Below are 16399 nucleotides of genomic sequence, written 5' to 3' on the forward strand. Positions count from 1 at the left end.
TAGACAAAGAACTATTTAAAAATGCTTTGTTGCCACGACACTGAATGAAATGTACTAGTGACACCTACAAAGACAACAAAACGCTCTTCTTTTTCCTTCTGCTCTAAAACATGCAAAGTATCATAAAATCAACAAGTAGGCTTGACTGGATAACACGTATCTACATTAAGAGTGGCTGATTGCGATGTATTTTGGAATGCTTCAAAAAGGTCAGATGTACTGCTTGTCACTGCTGCTCTTTTATGCTGTGTGACGTCATGGAACACTTTGAAGCACAAAGAGGGAAGTTTAGGTAAACTTTCAAAATTCACTGTAAAAAACAAAATCCCATTGCACCCCTGTTTAAAGATATAAAATAGGTAAAACTTTCAGAGGTTTTATTCATCCATTTAAATGTTTTTGTTGGTCTGAGTTCTTCAGAAGAATTGAAGGAAAGAGCCACTTCTATTCACATGATTCGGTTCAGAAGGGTCTGATAATCAGTGGAAGAATTCTTCAGTACTTCCATTGGAACAAGTGGGATGGGGATATTCTGTTCACACACCACTGTCTCGTACAGGGGTGCAGCCTCCAGAGCAAGAGACGACAGAGAGATGGATGAAATGGGCTGCTGCTGTAAGTCCTGCAGCCTGACTGCGTAATTTGCAGCCTGTCCTGTAGTCCCAGATGCTGCTTCCTCTTCCACGCTAATGTTTATAGATATTTCATTTCTTTGACAAGGGTCCGTAAGAGAATATGGGGGGGGATCATCTGTGGGAATGTATACTTGTGTTGCTCCTGGCCCCACGCATTCATCGTAGCTGAAAGAAAAAAAAGAATTTTCCATTAGATTCCTGTGAAAAATGTCACAGTAGATTATTTTCAGCATAACAGGGGCAGGTAAAGTGAGAAGAAAAGGATTGGCTAGTGTTTTATTCCTCAGTCCACATTCACAGAATCCCAGACTGGTCAGGGTCGGAAGGGCCCTCTGGAGGTCCCCCAGTGCCACCCCCCGCCAGAGCAGGGGCACCTCCAGCAGTGGCACAGGACACGTCCAGGCGGGTTTGGGATGGCTCCAGAGTGGGAGACTCCCCCCCTCTCTGGGCAGCTGTGCCACTGCTCTGCCGCCTGCACAGGGAAGAAGTCCCTCCTCATGCTTAGATGGAATTTCCTATGTTCAAGTGTGTGCCTGTTCCCGCATGTCCTGTCACTGGGCACCACTGGAACAAGACTGTTCCCATCCCCCGGCACCCTCCCTTTAAGGATTTATAAGCATTGATAAGATTCCCCCCTCAGTCTTCTCTTCTCCAGACTAAAAAACCCCAAAGTCCCTCAGCCTCTTCTCATAAGAAAGATGCTCCAGTCCCCTCATCATCTTTGTTCCCCTTTGCTGGGTAGAAAGCGGCAGTTTTCCAGCAGATCCCTGTCTTTCTTGGACCGGGGAGCCCAGAACTGGACACAGTACTCCAAATGTGGCCTCCCCAGGGCAGAGTAGAGGGTGAGGATGACCTCCCTCCACCTGCTGGTCACACTCTTCTTGATGCCCCCCCGGATGCCATTGGCCTTCTTGGCCACCAGGGCACATTGCTGGCTCATGGGCATCTTGTTGTCCACCAGGACTCCCAGGTCCCTTTCCACAGAGCTGCTCTCCAGGAGGTCAGTACTGACCCCTGGGGAACACAACTTGTTACAAACACCCTTGCTTACCCTGCCATGTGAGACACTCAAGGGCATAATACTTATAAAGCGCATCTCCAAATACCTGACGATAATCCCAGTGGTCTGGGTGAAAGTTCAGACCCCGTTCTCCTGCATGAAAGTAAGACCTGTGGCAGCTCCGTTCAGCTGAGGCGCCCGGGGATAAGCCCAGCTCCTTGCAGCCGGTTAGGTGGGAGCGGGAGGACTAATGCTGCTGGCTCGCACAAAGCTGTAGGTGCCAGAGTGAGTTCCTGCTCTCAACTGATGGTGAATAGCTACCTTAGAAAATGGCTGGGGAAAAGGAAGTGGTGTTGCCATTTTATAGTTACAAAATAAAGTATAGAGAACTTTAGATGGAGTCTCAAGTAGTGTATCACATCAAATGGTGCCCTCCCGACTCGCAGGTCTCTGGTGCTCAGCCAGCAGTTGTCTGGGTTGCAGATCTGTGCTGGCAGAGGCAGCAGGATTTCTTGCTGAGGTGCAGAGCCGCGATGAATAATCTTGACAGACTCATGCCGGTCATTCTGAGACTCGGCAGACTCCCTGTCATGTTCCTCCCAAAAAGAAGGAACACAAAACAGACCAATTTGTGGGATTTCTATGAGGAGCCAGCTCAGATCTATCCAGGCTTCACAGTTCTGGCTGTGCCACCAAGCTAGAGCCAGGGGAGACTATTACGTCCTCATTCCACAACTGTGCTCAGCGCTTGCTGTCCTGGTGGGAATGCAGACAGGCACCTTAGATTGGAGCTTGGACTGCACACCTTGGAAAGGCCCTTGGGGGGTAAATAATGAGCCTGGATAGACCAGCGTGTGTTTGTCCTTGTGTTTTCCCCTGTTGCATGTTGCAGGAAGGGGATGGGAACGGACGGTGGATATGAGTAGGCTCCGTGTGTTTGGACCGTGCCGTGCTGGCGCTGCGCAGCCCTCTGAGCCGGGGGCCTCTGCAGAGCTTGCACTGCGGCCCCAAGGAGCCAAGCGGGGGACTGGCAGGCTTGGCGCTGCACCATACTGGGGGAATCTGGTCTGTTAGCTGGGTGGCCTGATGTCTGGCTGTCCTAGTGTCACCGGTTTGTCCACAAACTAAAGCTGGCTCCACTTCTGCTATCAAACCAGCCCAGGTCTAGTGGTCTGAAGGAAGGTCCTGTTTTCCTGGCTCGCTGGATGCAGACAAAAGTGTCATAACATCATGATCTTAAATGTCAGACCTGCTTTGTTTGTGCCTGCCTTGTTTAACTGTCTCAGGATCATTTTTAAATCCAATTCTGAAGGGGGGGAAAGTTTCTTGTAAAAACCTTTGCCTACTCAGTTAACCTGAAAAGCAATTCTGCTGGAGCCAGACAAATTAAGAACCCATTTCCTCAACCACACTAACTGCAGAGCTATTAAGATCTAGGATACTTCCTGAAACTTAGGATATTTAGCATATGTCTTCCCAGTAGACTGCAGGCAGTGATTCTGCCCCCTGTGATTGCATTACTGCCAGGCTAAACCCAAGCTAATAAACCCTGTGTGTAGGTTATAAGCGGTGTGCAGCTGGGCAGCTTGCTTTGGTTAGGGTGAGCTCAAATCTACTGCAATCGACCATGGAGGCCCTGCCTTAGAAAAATACTTGGTTCTGCTGCGCTCGTTCATACCTTTCCTTCAGACTGCTCCTGTGGATTTTGATGGTACTGTTCCTAGTCTAGGTGATGGAAGTGGTTTTTGGGAAAGGGAAAGGTAAGAAAGTGAAATCTTTGTAATAGGTTATTAAATAACTCAAATATCTACAGGTGGTTTTATTTTTACCTCCCTCTTATTTTTATATTCATGAGGACAATGGTTTTAAATTCAGACTAGAAAATTTCAATTTCCTATCAAAGAATGGTATGTTAATCACAACTCTGTTCTGAAAATCTTGTCTAGGGCTGCTAGATACGTCAGAAACAAGTCCCAGCACGTAGGAGGTCAAATTGTTTTTGGATAGCATGTAGAAAAGATTTCACTCCAGCTTCTACTAAGCCCACTGAAGCTTTCAAGCATACCTGATATTATTTTAAAAGGTCTCGGACCTCAGTCAGAGATTGAGGACCTGATGCCCTCAAGTCTTCATGAGCTCAGTGAGAGTAAAGGAAGAGCTACTCTTGGCAGGATTACTTTCTAGGAGCTGCATCTTTACTTTATTTACGTTTTGCTGACCCCAAAGCCCAGTGAATTTATTTAAAATCTTTCTGCAGATTTTGACTGACTTAATCAGGCTAATGAAGAGCACCTAATGGGTCCTGTTACCATAGTAAAAGAATTTCAGTTTTGAAAAGCCCACAGTAATGCTAGTTTCAGGGTGGAAAATTTTGAATCCTTTTGCTGAGACACAAAAGGGAAGAATCTTCTCTGTCTCCTGATTCTGGAACCGGGCCCAGCACAAGGGAAATCTGCCACTGACCTAAAGGAGAAATGGGCACAGTATGAACCTTCTACTTACTGTTGTTATCTGATCAGCTGCATTTCTTTCCCTTGGATTTAATTTAGTATCTTTTGTGGACCATAGCTCAGCTCTGTAGAACTAAAATGCTCGGTAGGCTAAATGGCAAAATGATTGTTTGCGAAGGTGACTTCTAAGCATCAAGACAAATAGGTAGCCAATTATGATATTCAAGACCTGGCATTTTAGTGTTTAGTTCCAATTATCAATATATTAGTGTTAGGGCACTTTTTCTTGCTATATATAATGGATAAAAAAGAATTCTGTCTTTTTATCCAAACTCGAATGCGAGTAATGTTCCCCCCCTCGTTTTTGGCAATTAAGTTTGCATTTTAAAAATTGAATAGGTCAGGAAGGAACACATGCCAGATTTTCAATTAAGTAACTTTTGGCACCTTCACAGCTGTACCTACAGATCGTTGTGGCCAAGGAGGCAATTACAAATCAGTCAGCTTTTTTTTTTCTCTCTTAAAAAAAAAAAACAACTTCTTGTATTTCATTAGCAATTTATGATCTTGATAATCAGCTTCCTGTATTCTTTTCTAAGCGTGGTATCTTTGCTTGTCATGCTAACATTACAAACTGCTCTTGCTATGATACTGGTAGTGGAGGCTACAGATAAGGTTCCTAGCATTTTCTGTTGAGGATAGAAAGGAGATGAATTAAGGTCATACAAGCAACTTTAACTTTGTATTTTTTCCCTAGCTTCTAAGTGTTTTGTGGTTAGAGTTTTTTTAAATTTGTTTGTTTTTCTACCCACTCTGTTCAAGAGCCTCAGTAATTTGGTTGTGCTTTCAGAGTGCTGTTGTAGAGATATTCCTGTAGTATAACTAGTGAATTATCAACACTACAAGCATGAATTTTATTTTGCAGACAGGAAAGCACAGTCTCTCCTTCAAGGAGACCATAATACGTAAAGTTATGCAACTAGCCTTTACCAGATATTTTTTTTATTACATGATTCTAAGCAAGTATTACAAGTAATACATAGTTCAGCAGGCACCCACTGTCCATGTATGCTGGCGATTGGAAAAGCATTCCTCAAAAGATTTAAAGGATTACTTATAAAAAATTGTAATAGCACTCACTTCTTGCAGTTGATTACCATGTACTAATTTGAGTGATACTGGACCAAATCCTTACTGTTCTCTTAAAATAAAGCTTCATGTCTGGGGAGAAGAGGTGAATGGACTCTTGCGTTTTACTGCAGTGAGGTGTGCATCACAAATAAATGGTACTGCAAAGCTATCCTGCAGTGTGAGGTCTGCACCTTTGACACAGCTTTTAGGTTTCTTTCTTTTTACTCGTAAACAGCGCAAACTAGAATAGAATGAAGGAGATAGTTTCTCATCGGCTGGTATGGAGACCTCGATACCAGAGGGGCCAAGAGGTGCTGTGTAATGATGGCAAGCACTAAAAAGAACCAGTGCATCCGTAACAATCAGTAACGATGATTCCTAATATTAAAATTATACTGTTATGTGCAAGTCACTTAAGTATGGTAACTAATGCTGTTGATTTCAGCTGAGTGGTGGCAGGTGTAAAGCTCAGTGATGTGTAAAGCTGTGGTTTCAACATGAGCCAATGTCCACGTCACTGAAAGGAATGCCCTGTTGCATACTCCTGCTGTTTTCCTTACACGCCTTCCTCCCAACTGTGATCCCTGATCTGGAGATAAATTGGCAAAAAATTTCTGTGTGTGTGTGTTTTTGGGGTTTTGTTGGTGTGGGGTTTTCTTTTTTTTTTTGTTTGTTTTGTGTATGTGTTTTTTCTGGGCTGGCTTTCTACTGATGTAGCTACCTGAGTTGGAAGCTCACAGCGTAGTCAGATGGGCATCAATGCAACACAAGGGAAGCAGAAGAAGTGTGAGATGGGGGAAGTGGGGTAGGTCTTAGACCACAGCTCACAGGCAGAACTTCTTAGCCATATCATAAAAGTGCAGCCTCCGTAACTGCTAAGGGAATGACACCTACATAGATACATGTGTGTGTATCTTATGTTTTGCAACTGAAAATGCAAAAGCATGGAGCTTGCGTGACTTAAGTGGAAAAACAAAATACTTGTTAGTCTCTTGCAAAAAATAGTTGTGTTTTATCTGAGAGATTTAGTTCTGTGAAGTTATTGTACATGTAAAAAATAGCTGATGCTTGAAGTTCAGTACAGCAGTCACAGGAAAAGCCTTCTAGATGGGAAAGCAAATGCTTTTGAAAAGTATTATGTTACCATAACTTAATAATGGACCACAAGAACTCATTATACTTCATCTCATGAATATCATGCATCTCTTACTCGGCCCTAAAAAAAAATTCCTTGATAACAGTACTGGTGGTGAATTCACTTTAATCCTTTTTTTTTTTTTTTTTATTATATTATCTTAAGGTTCAGTGTATCATACATGCAGTCATGAGAAGGAAGGTGTTACTGACCAGTTGTCTACACTTACTTTTTCTTTTGGCCTTGTTTCTTGTCAGAATAACTTCATTGTCATTGTAGACTATGCTATGGAGTTTTTAAGGGGTGATTATAGTAGGAAAGGCAAGGAGGGCTGATGTCTGTTAACATCATCTTACCGCATGTAAATGTGATCTGCAAAGAGAAGACTGTTGCTTAAAAAATATGGCAGGTCTTCAAGCTGACCTTGTTGACTCAGAATGTTGGGGGGGGGGTAACTTCATGAATTTGTCAGGTCTTATTGCAATAAGTATTAGGATAGTTTTGTTGCTAAGGAAACCCAAAAGAGCTTATTTAATTAGCTGTCATTCATAAATGATGACCTACTCTCTGGGGACAGAAGAAGGTTCTACTTACGCAATTTTTAAGATGCAAGTAACAGTGAAAAAAGGCAGATCTGGGGAATGAAGAATTCTTCCTTGTGAAATAGATGTCTTTTTATTTGCTTCGTTCATTTGTTACATGTTATGACTCTACCAAAATTGCTCCCGTTGCATTGTTTCCATTTTGCTGATAACCTACTGTCTTCTTTTAATAATGGTAAACAGAATCACTAAATCTGGAAAATACATGTGCTGACAGGTTTAAGCTATAACGAAAACAACACAAAGGATGTTTATATGATGTTGTTACCTAATAAAGAAAAGCTGATATTAGTACAAATATACTGTAACTCTCTCAAAGGAGGATCAAAGGAAAAAAATGATGTGTTTGACCATGAAAGTAGTTCAACTGATGATGCTATCTCTGATCGTGCAGTCTGCTAACAGCTGGGTTTGTAAGACAGCAGCTTGGAAATCTGTCAGTGTTTCCTTTGTCATGTTTTTTTCTTAGATTACACATAGTCTTTGCTGATGTGTAACTACCATGAGGAAATGTATCATTTTTGACAGAACTGCTCTTATAGTGACATATGTCACGAGACAGGATGTTTTTCTAGGTTTACTTTTGATAATGACAGTTTCCATTTGAGATACTAGGTGCATTTACTAACTGTATTTTGACTTTTGCATGCTTTGTCAGTGATTTATTAAGCATTAGTTTAATATTTTCATATAATAGCAAGCCATTCCATGTTGTTATAGTCTCAGTCATTCACTTAGTTTAATTCTTCAACAGTGACTTAGTAAGAGCCAAAACATCTTTCTTGATTGAAAAAAAACCAGCCCAAACTGTTGGGGCTTTGTAATAAGGAGGATGATACTGCAAGAATAAGCAAATGTAGTTAAAGTGGCACCTCCTCCTTTGCCATTTCAGTCTTCCCAGTTAGTGTGTTTGTATGAAACCAAAATCCATCTCTCTCTGGGCCTGGGTAATATTACATGAGAATTTTTTACCATGACTGATCCCAAATTACAGTGGGAGAGTGGGTGAGTAACAAACATGGAACACTCGGAGATCAGCCTGGAACATGGGAAATTCCATCTCAACATGAGGAAAAACTTTCCTGTGCGGGCGGCAGAGGAGTGGCACAGCTGCCCAGAGGGGGGGGGGAGTCTCCCACTCTGGAGCCATCCCAAACCCGCCTGGACGTGTCCTGTGCCACTGCTGGAGATGCCCCTGCTCTGGCGGGGGGTGGCACTGGGGGAGCTCCAGAGGGCCCTTCCCACCCTGACCAGTCTGGGATAACAGCCGGCAGTGCCAGCCAAACCAGCGCCCAGGAGGAACAATCCAATGCGCTGTAAAAATCAGTGGAGTGTTGCTGGGAATGTTCTGTCACGTAAGTTTGAAATGCGGCTGTTTAAACAAGGGGGAGACTCCTCTTAAGGTACTCTGGAGGAGCCTCTCTCTTTGTATTAGCTGTAGAGCGACGCTGATCTCCTAACTTAATTGAGTTTTAAGCTCCCAGAGGTGTGGTAAATGCACCTCCAAGGTGCCTCTCTGATTTTCAAGTAGGCAACCATGAACAGATAACACTGTTCTTTTCTATTTTCATGTTTCTAAATACTAAAAAATGTAACCCAGGGTATTGTTTAAGGACACATCTAAGGCTTAAGTAACTTAACCCTTGAAGAGACAGGAACCCTGGAATTAATTTTTTTTGCCTTTTTTCTGTTTGTAGTTATTTCTGGAATTTCCCATTCCCTGCAACTACAATAGGACTATTTGTGTTGATAAGCACTAAAAGTATGGATCTCTGTTCTGCACTATGTGTCAAGATAATCTTGAGGAAGTTGTGATTCTGAAAAAATATTCCAGATGAAAAATGAAATTGAATGTAAACAGTGTTTTCATGAGAACATAGAGCAGATAGCATTTGAAACTGATATAATACAGTTTCAGTGTAACTGTGCAGCTTTAAAAAATTAAATAAAACAAGTCATTCTGTGATGATGATTTTATATGATATGTTTCAGCCTGGCATTAATTTTTTATATAATAAGAACCACTTGATCATAAGCAGTATTTAATCTCTGGATTCCTGTAACCATTATCCAGTAAATGACAGTGAAGCTATGGGCACTGGTTGAGTAATAATAATCAGTTAAGATGAATTTATTTCAAAATAATCTCTTGTAGCCTCCCAAGACATGGAGCTAATCCACAAACAAAGTTATAAACAACAGTACCAATTTTTGCATGTCAGTAGGAATCCTTCTATGCTAATATTTGAGGAAGTTTGCCATGTGACATGTTTTTGGATCATATTCCTAGAACGGGTGTTTCTTTAATTATTCTGGGAATGAAATCTGAGCAGGTGAAGGAAATACTAGCTGCAGTATGCAACAGAAAGTCTAACTACTGCAAAATTAGAGAAAAATACTCCATTTTTTGTTACTATAATCAATGACTTAACAGTTTTAAGTTGTGATTGTTCTGCATGGCACAATAATTTTCTGGTTGGAAATGCTTCGTGCCTCTCTTTCATCAGGTTTTTCTGCTTTCACTGCTGCAGGAGTTTTCACATGCAGCGATAGTTTGCACTTCTAGAGTGAAACTGGGACAGGTGTAGAGATGATACAGCATCCCACCAGCTATTTTTTGATGCCAGAAAGCTAAGGGAACTTTGTGGCTTAGCTTCACAACGTGCAGGCTGAGGTGTGAGAAGATTTTTGACTACAAGTACAAGAAGCAAGTAAAGAGAAAAGCATCGGTATTTAAGAGGAATGGAAATGCCACAAAAAGGAACTATCATAAAATGACTGTAAACAAATTTAAGCTGGAAATAAGAAGGCTGCCATAATAATTGGGAAATAGGTCTGTCCTTGGGTATTCTGGAATGAGTATCATGGGGACAAAAGATCCTTGCAAAGTCTGTTATGGAATAGGTAAATTTCTCTTAAGAATAATTGCTTGCATGAGCAGGGGTGGGATGGGGTAACTGCAGAAGATCCTTTCAAGCCTATGTTCCTCTGACTAAAACGGCTCCTTGAAGGATGCTTTGTTAGTAGAAAATAGCAAGATGAAGGCAGCTTGAGGGAAACCCTGTCCAGAGAGCAGGTAGAACTCGATGGTGCTGCCACGGGTGTGGTGGCATTCACATCAACTGAGAACCTCGCTAGGGCAGAGCTCTGTTTAGAGGTACCCCAGAGACACCTGAGATACCAGTCCAGGTACGCTTGTTGGGGTCTTGCTTGCGGACTCTGACCTCTCAAGGGCTGGCTTGATGCCGGGCACTCAGGCAATTTCCTTGTGCTCACTAGATGGGCTGGGAAATGTGGGTGTCATGTAAAAGTCCCTTCATAGCAGGCAGCAACTAACGAATCATAAATCAATTAGCTTGTTTCTATATCTAATATTAACTAGGAATAGCACTAGGATGTGAAGGCTTTGAGGGTCTAGTTGCTCAGAATTTTGAGTTGAAAGAATTGACAGTTTTATCTCATGTCTTGATTTCCACATGAATTAAAACTGTCGCATTTCCAGTGGTATTTTTTACTTTACTGACTGAAAATCTCAATGAGTGTATTGAAGTGAGATCTGAACTTAAGCACAAATGTCCATCTCATGCTTTGCCAACTGTCATTGTAATGTGCCAAAAGCTACTTACCTTGTAAGCTTGCAGGAGAAGTGGCCTTGGCAAAGGAATACAGCCAACATAGCAAGTTACTATGTTAGTTTCCTGCAAGCCTAATTCTGTCTTTCAAGAGAATCTAGGAAGCTGGTTCAAGCCCTCTTCCCTCTGCTGTAGCTAACTTGCTTCCTCAGAAGTGGGGGATGGAAAAGAATGTCTTAAAAAAGAAAATAGCTTAAGTAGTTTGTTTTTTATTGGTTTTCATATTTAGAGGGAAATCAGGGTCTGTCTTTAAGACAGGAGCATTTCCTTTTGCCCCTTTAAAGTAATTTTTAAATGGATTTGGCTGTTTAAACAATTTAAACAATGCAGACTGAACATGGGTATTAAGAGTAGTGGAATTTATCCAGCCTAAACAAGACAATTTTCTCTAGAATTGATTGTGTATAGATTAGGCAAGATGACCAGATGAGGTAGAGTGAACCACTTAAACAGGCAAAAAAATCCCCAATGTGTTCTAATGTGAATAGTAGAATAATGGGTGACTAACAGGTTTTTATCATTGTGTGCCCTGCAGGACACATTTCAATGTGAAGTACAGAGAGGACTTCTGTGGCTTCCATTAAAACTCTTCCTGAAGCTAAATCCCTCCATTGTGCTCCAGAGTGATTCTTCGGTGATGTTCTGTATTAGATAGTCATGAGTCACAGATGAAAAAGGCGATAACCTTGGTTGCCTAAAGCTCTGTACATACCATTATATCTTATCGCTAAGGAGTGAAAAAGCACTTAGTTGAGTAGGGTAAAATGCATTTCCTCTGGCCAAAAGGTGAAAAATTGATAAAATTCCGTTCATGCAGGGAACCTCAAATCTCCTCATTGTTAGGATCTTAGAGACTCTCATAAGAAAATGCAATCATTTTTTATTTACTTGGTCCTTGATTGGTACTGTACCTCAAGCCATTTAAAACATGTAAGCTCAAATTATTTTTAAACAACTTTCTTATTACCTATATATAGAAAGATAATTAGGAAAGCTTACTGTAAGTGTGTGTGTTACAATGAACTCTGGGCATAGTAAGCAGGAGCTTGTGATTTCTATCTATAAAGATATTATCCACATAGCGTGAACAGCATGTGTTCAGGATATATAAAATAACAACTACAACCATCTTGATCAAACTCCAGAAGACTTTTTTGATTAAAGGTCTGCTGCCTGCCATATAATTCTGAATAATACTCTTGATTTTTCTTTTTCTTTGGGTCTTCTTAAATGTTTAAAAGCTTAAAAATTCAATTAGATGATTTTACTCATACCATCACAGTGAATGTTGAAAAAATTGGCAAATATTGGATTTACAGGCTTTCCAGTATTTCTTTCAAAGTCATGTTTACTGTGATGATAAGCTGTGGCAGGGAGTTTGTTCTTGTATTTTGTCCTGGTTGAATTTGTTCAAGTTTCCTAATCTGGTGGGAGAAGAATTCTGTGGCTTAGAACTGTTGCTAGATCATCTGGATCGTCTTTCTCAGATGCCTGAAGTTTCTTAGAAACAAATACTTTGCCATCTCTGGTTACACAGACTATGAAACATTAACTTAACTTCCAGCACTGCTACAAGTATCTGTACGTGTTAGAAACAGGCTCTAAAATACAACCCCCAGTATCTTGAAACTGCGTAGTTCATACCCACTGCGTTTTGTTTTTATATTCCCTTCTACATCTTGTGTAAAATCAATCTGACAGATGCTAACACATATCTGAGATTCATTAGAAAGTCATTAATTATCCTAAAGGGATGTTTATGGGTAGGAGCACGGTATATTTTGGGCTGTCAAGACAAATTGACCAAATTGCTTCTGTGTAACCACCCTGCAACTATGTCAGGGTAATGGCAAAACTCAGTGCATGGTATTCCTCTAAATCTAACGTAAAATCTAATGTAAGAAAGTGGTTAGTGGAAGTGTCTAAGGTGGTAATCAAATTGAACCTCAAATGGAATTTGTGATTTAGATATCAAAGCAACTAAATTATTAATACCCAAGGCATTTTCCATAAATTAATTTCCCAGTTAAAGTTTTTATAGAAATATTATTTTGTATTGGACATTCGATTGGAGCATCGAGAGCGGGCAGTCCTGGGCAGTTAGCTCTCCCTCAGCCATAGGAATGGGTACTTGGACTCTTTGTTTCATCAGCCTTCCCCTAAAATTCCTCTTCCACTCATTTCATTGTTTAAAGCACAACTGTAAAACCTAATGAGAACATTCTAGACTGATTATAATCACCCCCTTGGCCCAACAGAGGTGGTGTGCTTTCTGCTGAAATCGTTTCAGGAAGTATGGTTGTAGCAAAAACGGGAGGTTCAAGAATACTTAGCCCCGCAGCCCCTGCTAGGCAGGGCTGTAATGCTCTTGCCTCTTGCAGGCTGTATTAGAAAAACACGGTTAAATGAAGCCTTGGTGTCTCTGCTCGTGGCAGCTGGGCACTAGTTTTCACTCACTGAGCTCTTTCACTTCAAATACCTGTTGGGAGCTACTTGCCAACACAGTTGCTTTCCTCGCTGCTCTTCATTTCTGTTCTGTTTATGCTACAGTTGCATTATGAGCTTTTGGGCATGCTAGTTTAGCTTTAAATTACATCTTGCACTGCATGAATTAGAAGGAGGAATTGCATTAATTTAGCCAGTGCCACATTTCAGTAAACCTGCTTTTCAAAACATTGTATGTAGCAAGACTGATGCCAGTCAGTTAATATTTTAAATGCACAAGGTCAAGCATGTCTTGTTTACGCTTGCGGGCCGTGTCTGACAGTCAGTTTCCTGCTGTTAGCACCCATCAGTCCAAATAATCTCCATACTCTACTAATTAGAAAAAAATACACTTCAGTGCTATGCCCTGGAGGAGAGCGTAAAGGTAGCTATACAGAAATTTTTCAGGCTCTTACATAATGCAATGCATTCGTATAATGCTTCTCAGCCAATGCTTTTCTGAACAGCAAGTTACAATGGAATCTATAATGTATTAATAGTAAGTTTAAATGTCTCTCTACGTAGCTTTGCTTTCAGCCATCTGCTAAGCTGTAGTCTTCCTGAAGTTTTCTCCAAGCTGTGTTGCTAAAATGTAAAACTTAATAAGATTTTGATAATTTGCCAAAGCTACTTTTCCTAAAATATTTAACTATGTAGCAGTGAGAAAACAGCAAAACCATTGGCAACAATCTTTACTTTTGACCTGGGATGCAGAACTGGCAATTAACGGGATGAGCAGTGTTTGCGTGTGTATGCAGTGTCAGGTCTTGGGCCCCTCGGGGACGCAGTCCACTCAGCCGAGAAGTTTGAGGAGCAGTGGCTGGACACCTTTATGTCTCTCTGATCCTCATACTGATGCCCAGAATAGCTTCTTAGAAGAAGGCAGGACACAAGATAGTTAACTTGTGCCAGGCTTATTACAGAAATTGCTGGAGAATATACAGGAAAGCCCAGATCATCTAGTGCTGTCCTGTATCTGCTTCCAAACAGGGAACTCCATGGAGGTGGAAAATCCTTCTCTGGGCCTGTTTCAAACTGGAACTGGAAGCAACCTTTGGTATAATCTTAGGAGACCTGTCTGCTAAAGAAATATGTTCTCAGAGCTTGTTCACAGGAGTCTGAGCTTGTTCTCAGAAATCTGGCCAGCTGCCCACTCAAGTTGTTGCTTGGGTGTCAGCTGGCAGGCTTTTATTAGTAAAGACTTGTGGGTGTGGGTCCAAAAACCAGTCTACATTTTTGAGTGGATTTATATGAAGTTCTACAAATTTAGATGCCAGGCTCAGAATAATTTTTCTCACGTGAGCTTTCTGCTAAAATATTTACACTGTCTCTAAAAGTCCATTTATTATATGGTATGACTTTGTAATACATAAAGGGTTGCTTGTAAAACACGCATAGAATAAAAAAAGCAAAGACCTGTATATTGTATGTTCATACTACTGACTCTGTCTACGCTGCATATGTACGCGAGCAATCAGAGAAGGACTGGCCTTGTGAGTATACAAGTTTAACTCTAACCAATCTGCTTAAAAGGAAGAAAAGGAGAGGAAGGAAAAAAGAGGAGAGGGGCACGGCTGCTCAACCTCAACCATTATTTGCTGTTTGTAAGGTACACCACTACAGAAAGCCCGAAGCGATACTCTGTTTTAAAACAATTTCTATTGGGTCATTGGAGGGAGTAACTGAATTCCTTGATTTATTAACCTCAAGGTGCATGAGGCACACAGAGGAGATAAAGACAGCCTAAAGCATGACACTTGTCACTCACGATGGCTGTTCTTGTATACTCGTGTGTTTCATCAATATGATAAATTTTAACGTGACTATTAGTAAATGAGAATTGGCTGTACACATGCCTTTATTTAGTACAGATATATTCTGTTAAGGAAGGCTTGAACTTATACTCAAACTAAACAAGGTCTGGCTGTGTTTAGTGTGACCTGCATGTTTGTAGTGGGTATAGGTCTAGCAGTTTTATTTTCTTCTTTGCAAGCGCAGGACTATACAGGCTGCATAGTATGGGCTATAATGGGCTATATACACTATAATGGACTATAACACTCAGAATCTTAGAAAAGTGCTTACCGTGGAGGTGAATCGGGATACATGACGTTGACCTGAGAAAGCGTATCCAGATAGGAACCAAAATCGAAAGCTGGGGGAAACTCCTCCATGCAGGTGGATCTCAGCTCTCCAAAAGAGCCACCATAAGAGAAGCCATCTGGAGCTGGAAAAGAAGCCATTAATACTTGCTGCTCTCTTCCTCCATGGTGGATTCTCTTAGACAATATCACTGTTTAAAACACTGCCATAAATCAGAAAATAAAACCTATCTGAGGTAGAGGAATTATTGGTGTTCTGGAACAATCGGGTTTCACAGGACATTTCTATTCTTTTAAGAGCGAGTTAGCCTCATCTGTAGATGAACTGTGGTCTTTCAAGCTATGGCACAGGGACTATATATTTAGTGCTGCCCTACAAGATGCAAGTGCCTAAAGCTTTTCTTGTGCCTCAGAGGTTGAAAAGGAGTGTCAGTTCTGCTGCATGCAGCTTCAAACGTTAGCAGGATAGCTGAAGTTCCCAGGAGTCGCACAGATTGAAACTTTGCCAATTCTGTGAAGGTTTTTAAAAGGAGGCTTAGGTGTTTGATTGTAGGTATGTGTCTTGAGAAAATGCTGTTCTCAATAAAAACACTCACAAAAAGGGGAAAAACTGGATAATAGTAGAGAAAATCACCTGCTGCCTGCTTCACGGCTTTCTTAATGCTTTCACACAGGAGCCTCATAGCTCCAGAAATACCAAGAACTTCATGCTGTCTTCTGTCCTTGAGGATAGTTAGTTAATGCTCAGTATTTTGGGGTAGATTTCCATAAGAATGTCCCAAATTGTGGAAATGCAGCAATCTCCACTGCCCTGCCCCCCCCGCAGTTGTCTTAAAAATAAAGTGGTCTCTCCGTTTCACTCGGTGCATTAAGATAGTACCTGAAGAGAAGGGCCAGCTTCTAAAGTGACATTAAAGTAGCATCTCTCTCAACAAAGGGTGAAGGGCAGGACTCAATAGAACTGCCTGTTCCGCCTTCTGGCAGTTTTCACCTCTGCCAATTTATTCTCGAGGAATTTACTGGGACTAATCCAGTCTATCATGCGCTGTGCTTCCCTTTCACTTGAGAAGTGAAGGAAGCCAATTTCCCAGTGACTCCTGCTGCGCCCCTGCTGGCCGGTGGAAGCATGCTGAGAGATTAGGATGGCGTGTGCTAATGTAAAATTCTCACTTGGGTAGACTAGCACAATTTAGTTTCAGATTATTCTTTTGAATTTCTCTGAAAATAT

General features: G+C 41.3%; 1 protein-coding gene across 1 annotated transcript in view; it reads right to left on the bottom strand.

The window, feature by feature from the left end:
• Positions 1-448: 448 nt before the first annotated feature.
• Positions 449-16399, bottom strand: part of BEAN1 (brain expressed associated with NEDD4 1) — a gene marked incomplete at both ends in the record, with an annotated part of 60463 nt that continues 44512 nt past the window's right edge. The window contains 2 exons of the mRNA XM_082489319.1: positions 449-800; positions 15155-15296. Coding sequence (XP_082345445.1) covers positions 449-800; positions 15155-15296 — 494 coding nt within the window. The remainder of the gene's footprint in view (positions 801-15154; positions 15297-16399) is intronic.

This window comes from Vanellus vanellus, assembly GCF_965231255.1.
Source record: "Vanellus vanellus genome assembly, chromosome: 12".
Lineage (NCBI taxonomy): Eukaryota > Metazoa > Chordata > Aves > Charadriiformes > Charadriidae > Vanellus > Vanellus vanellus.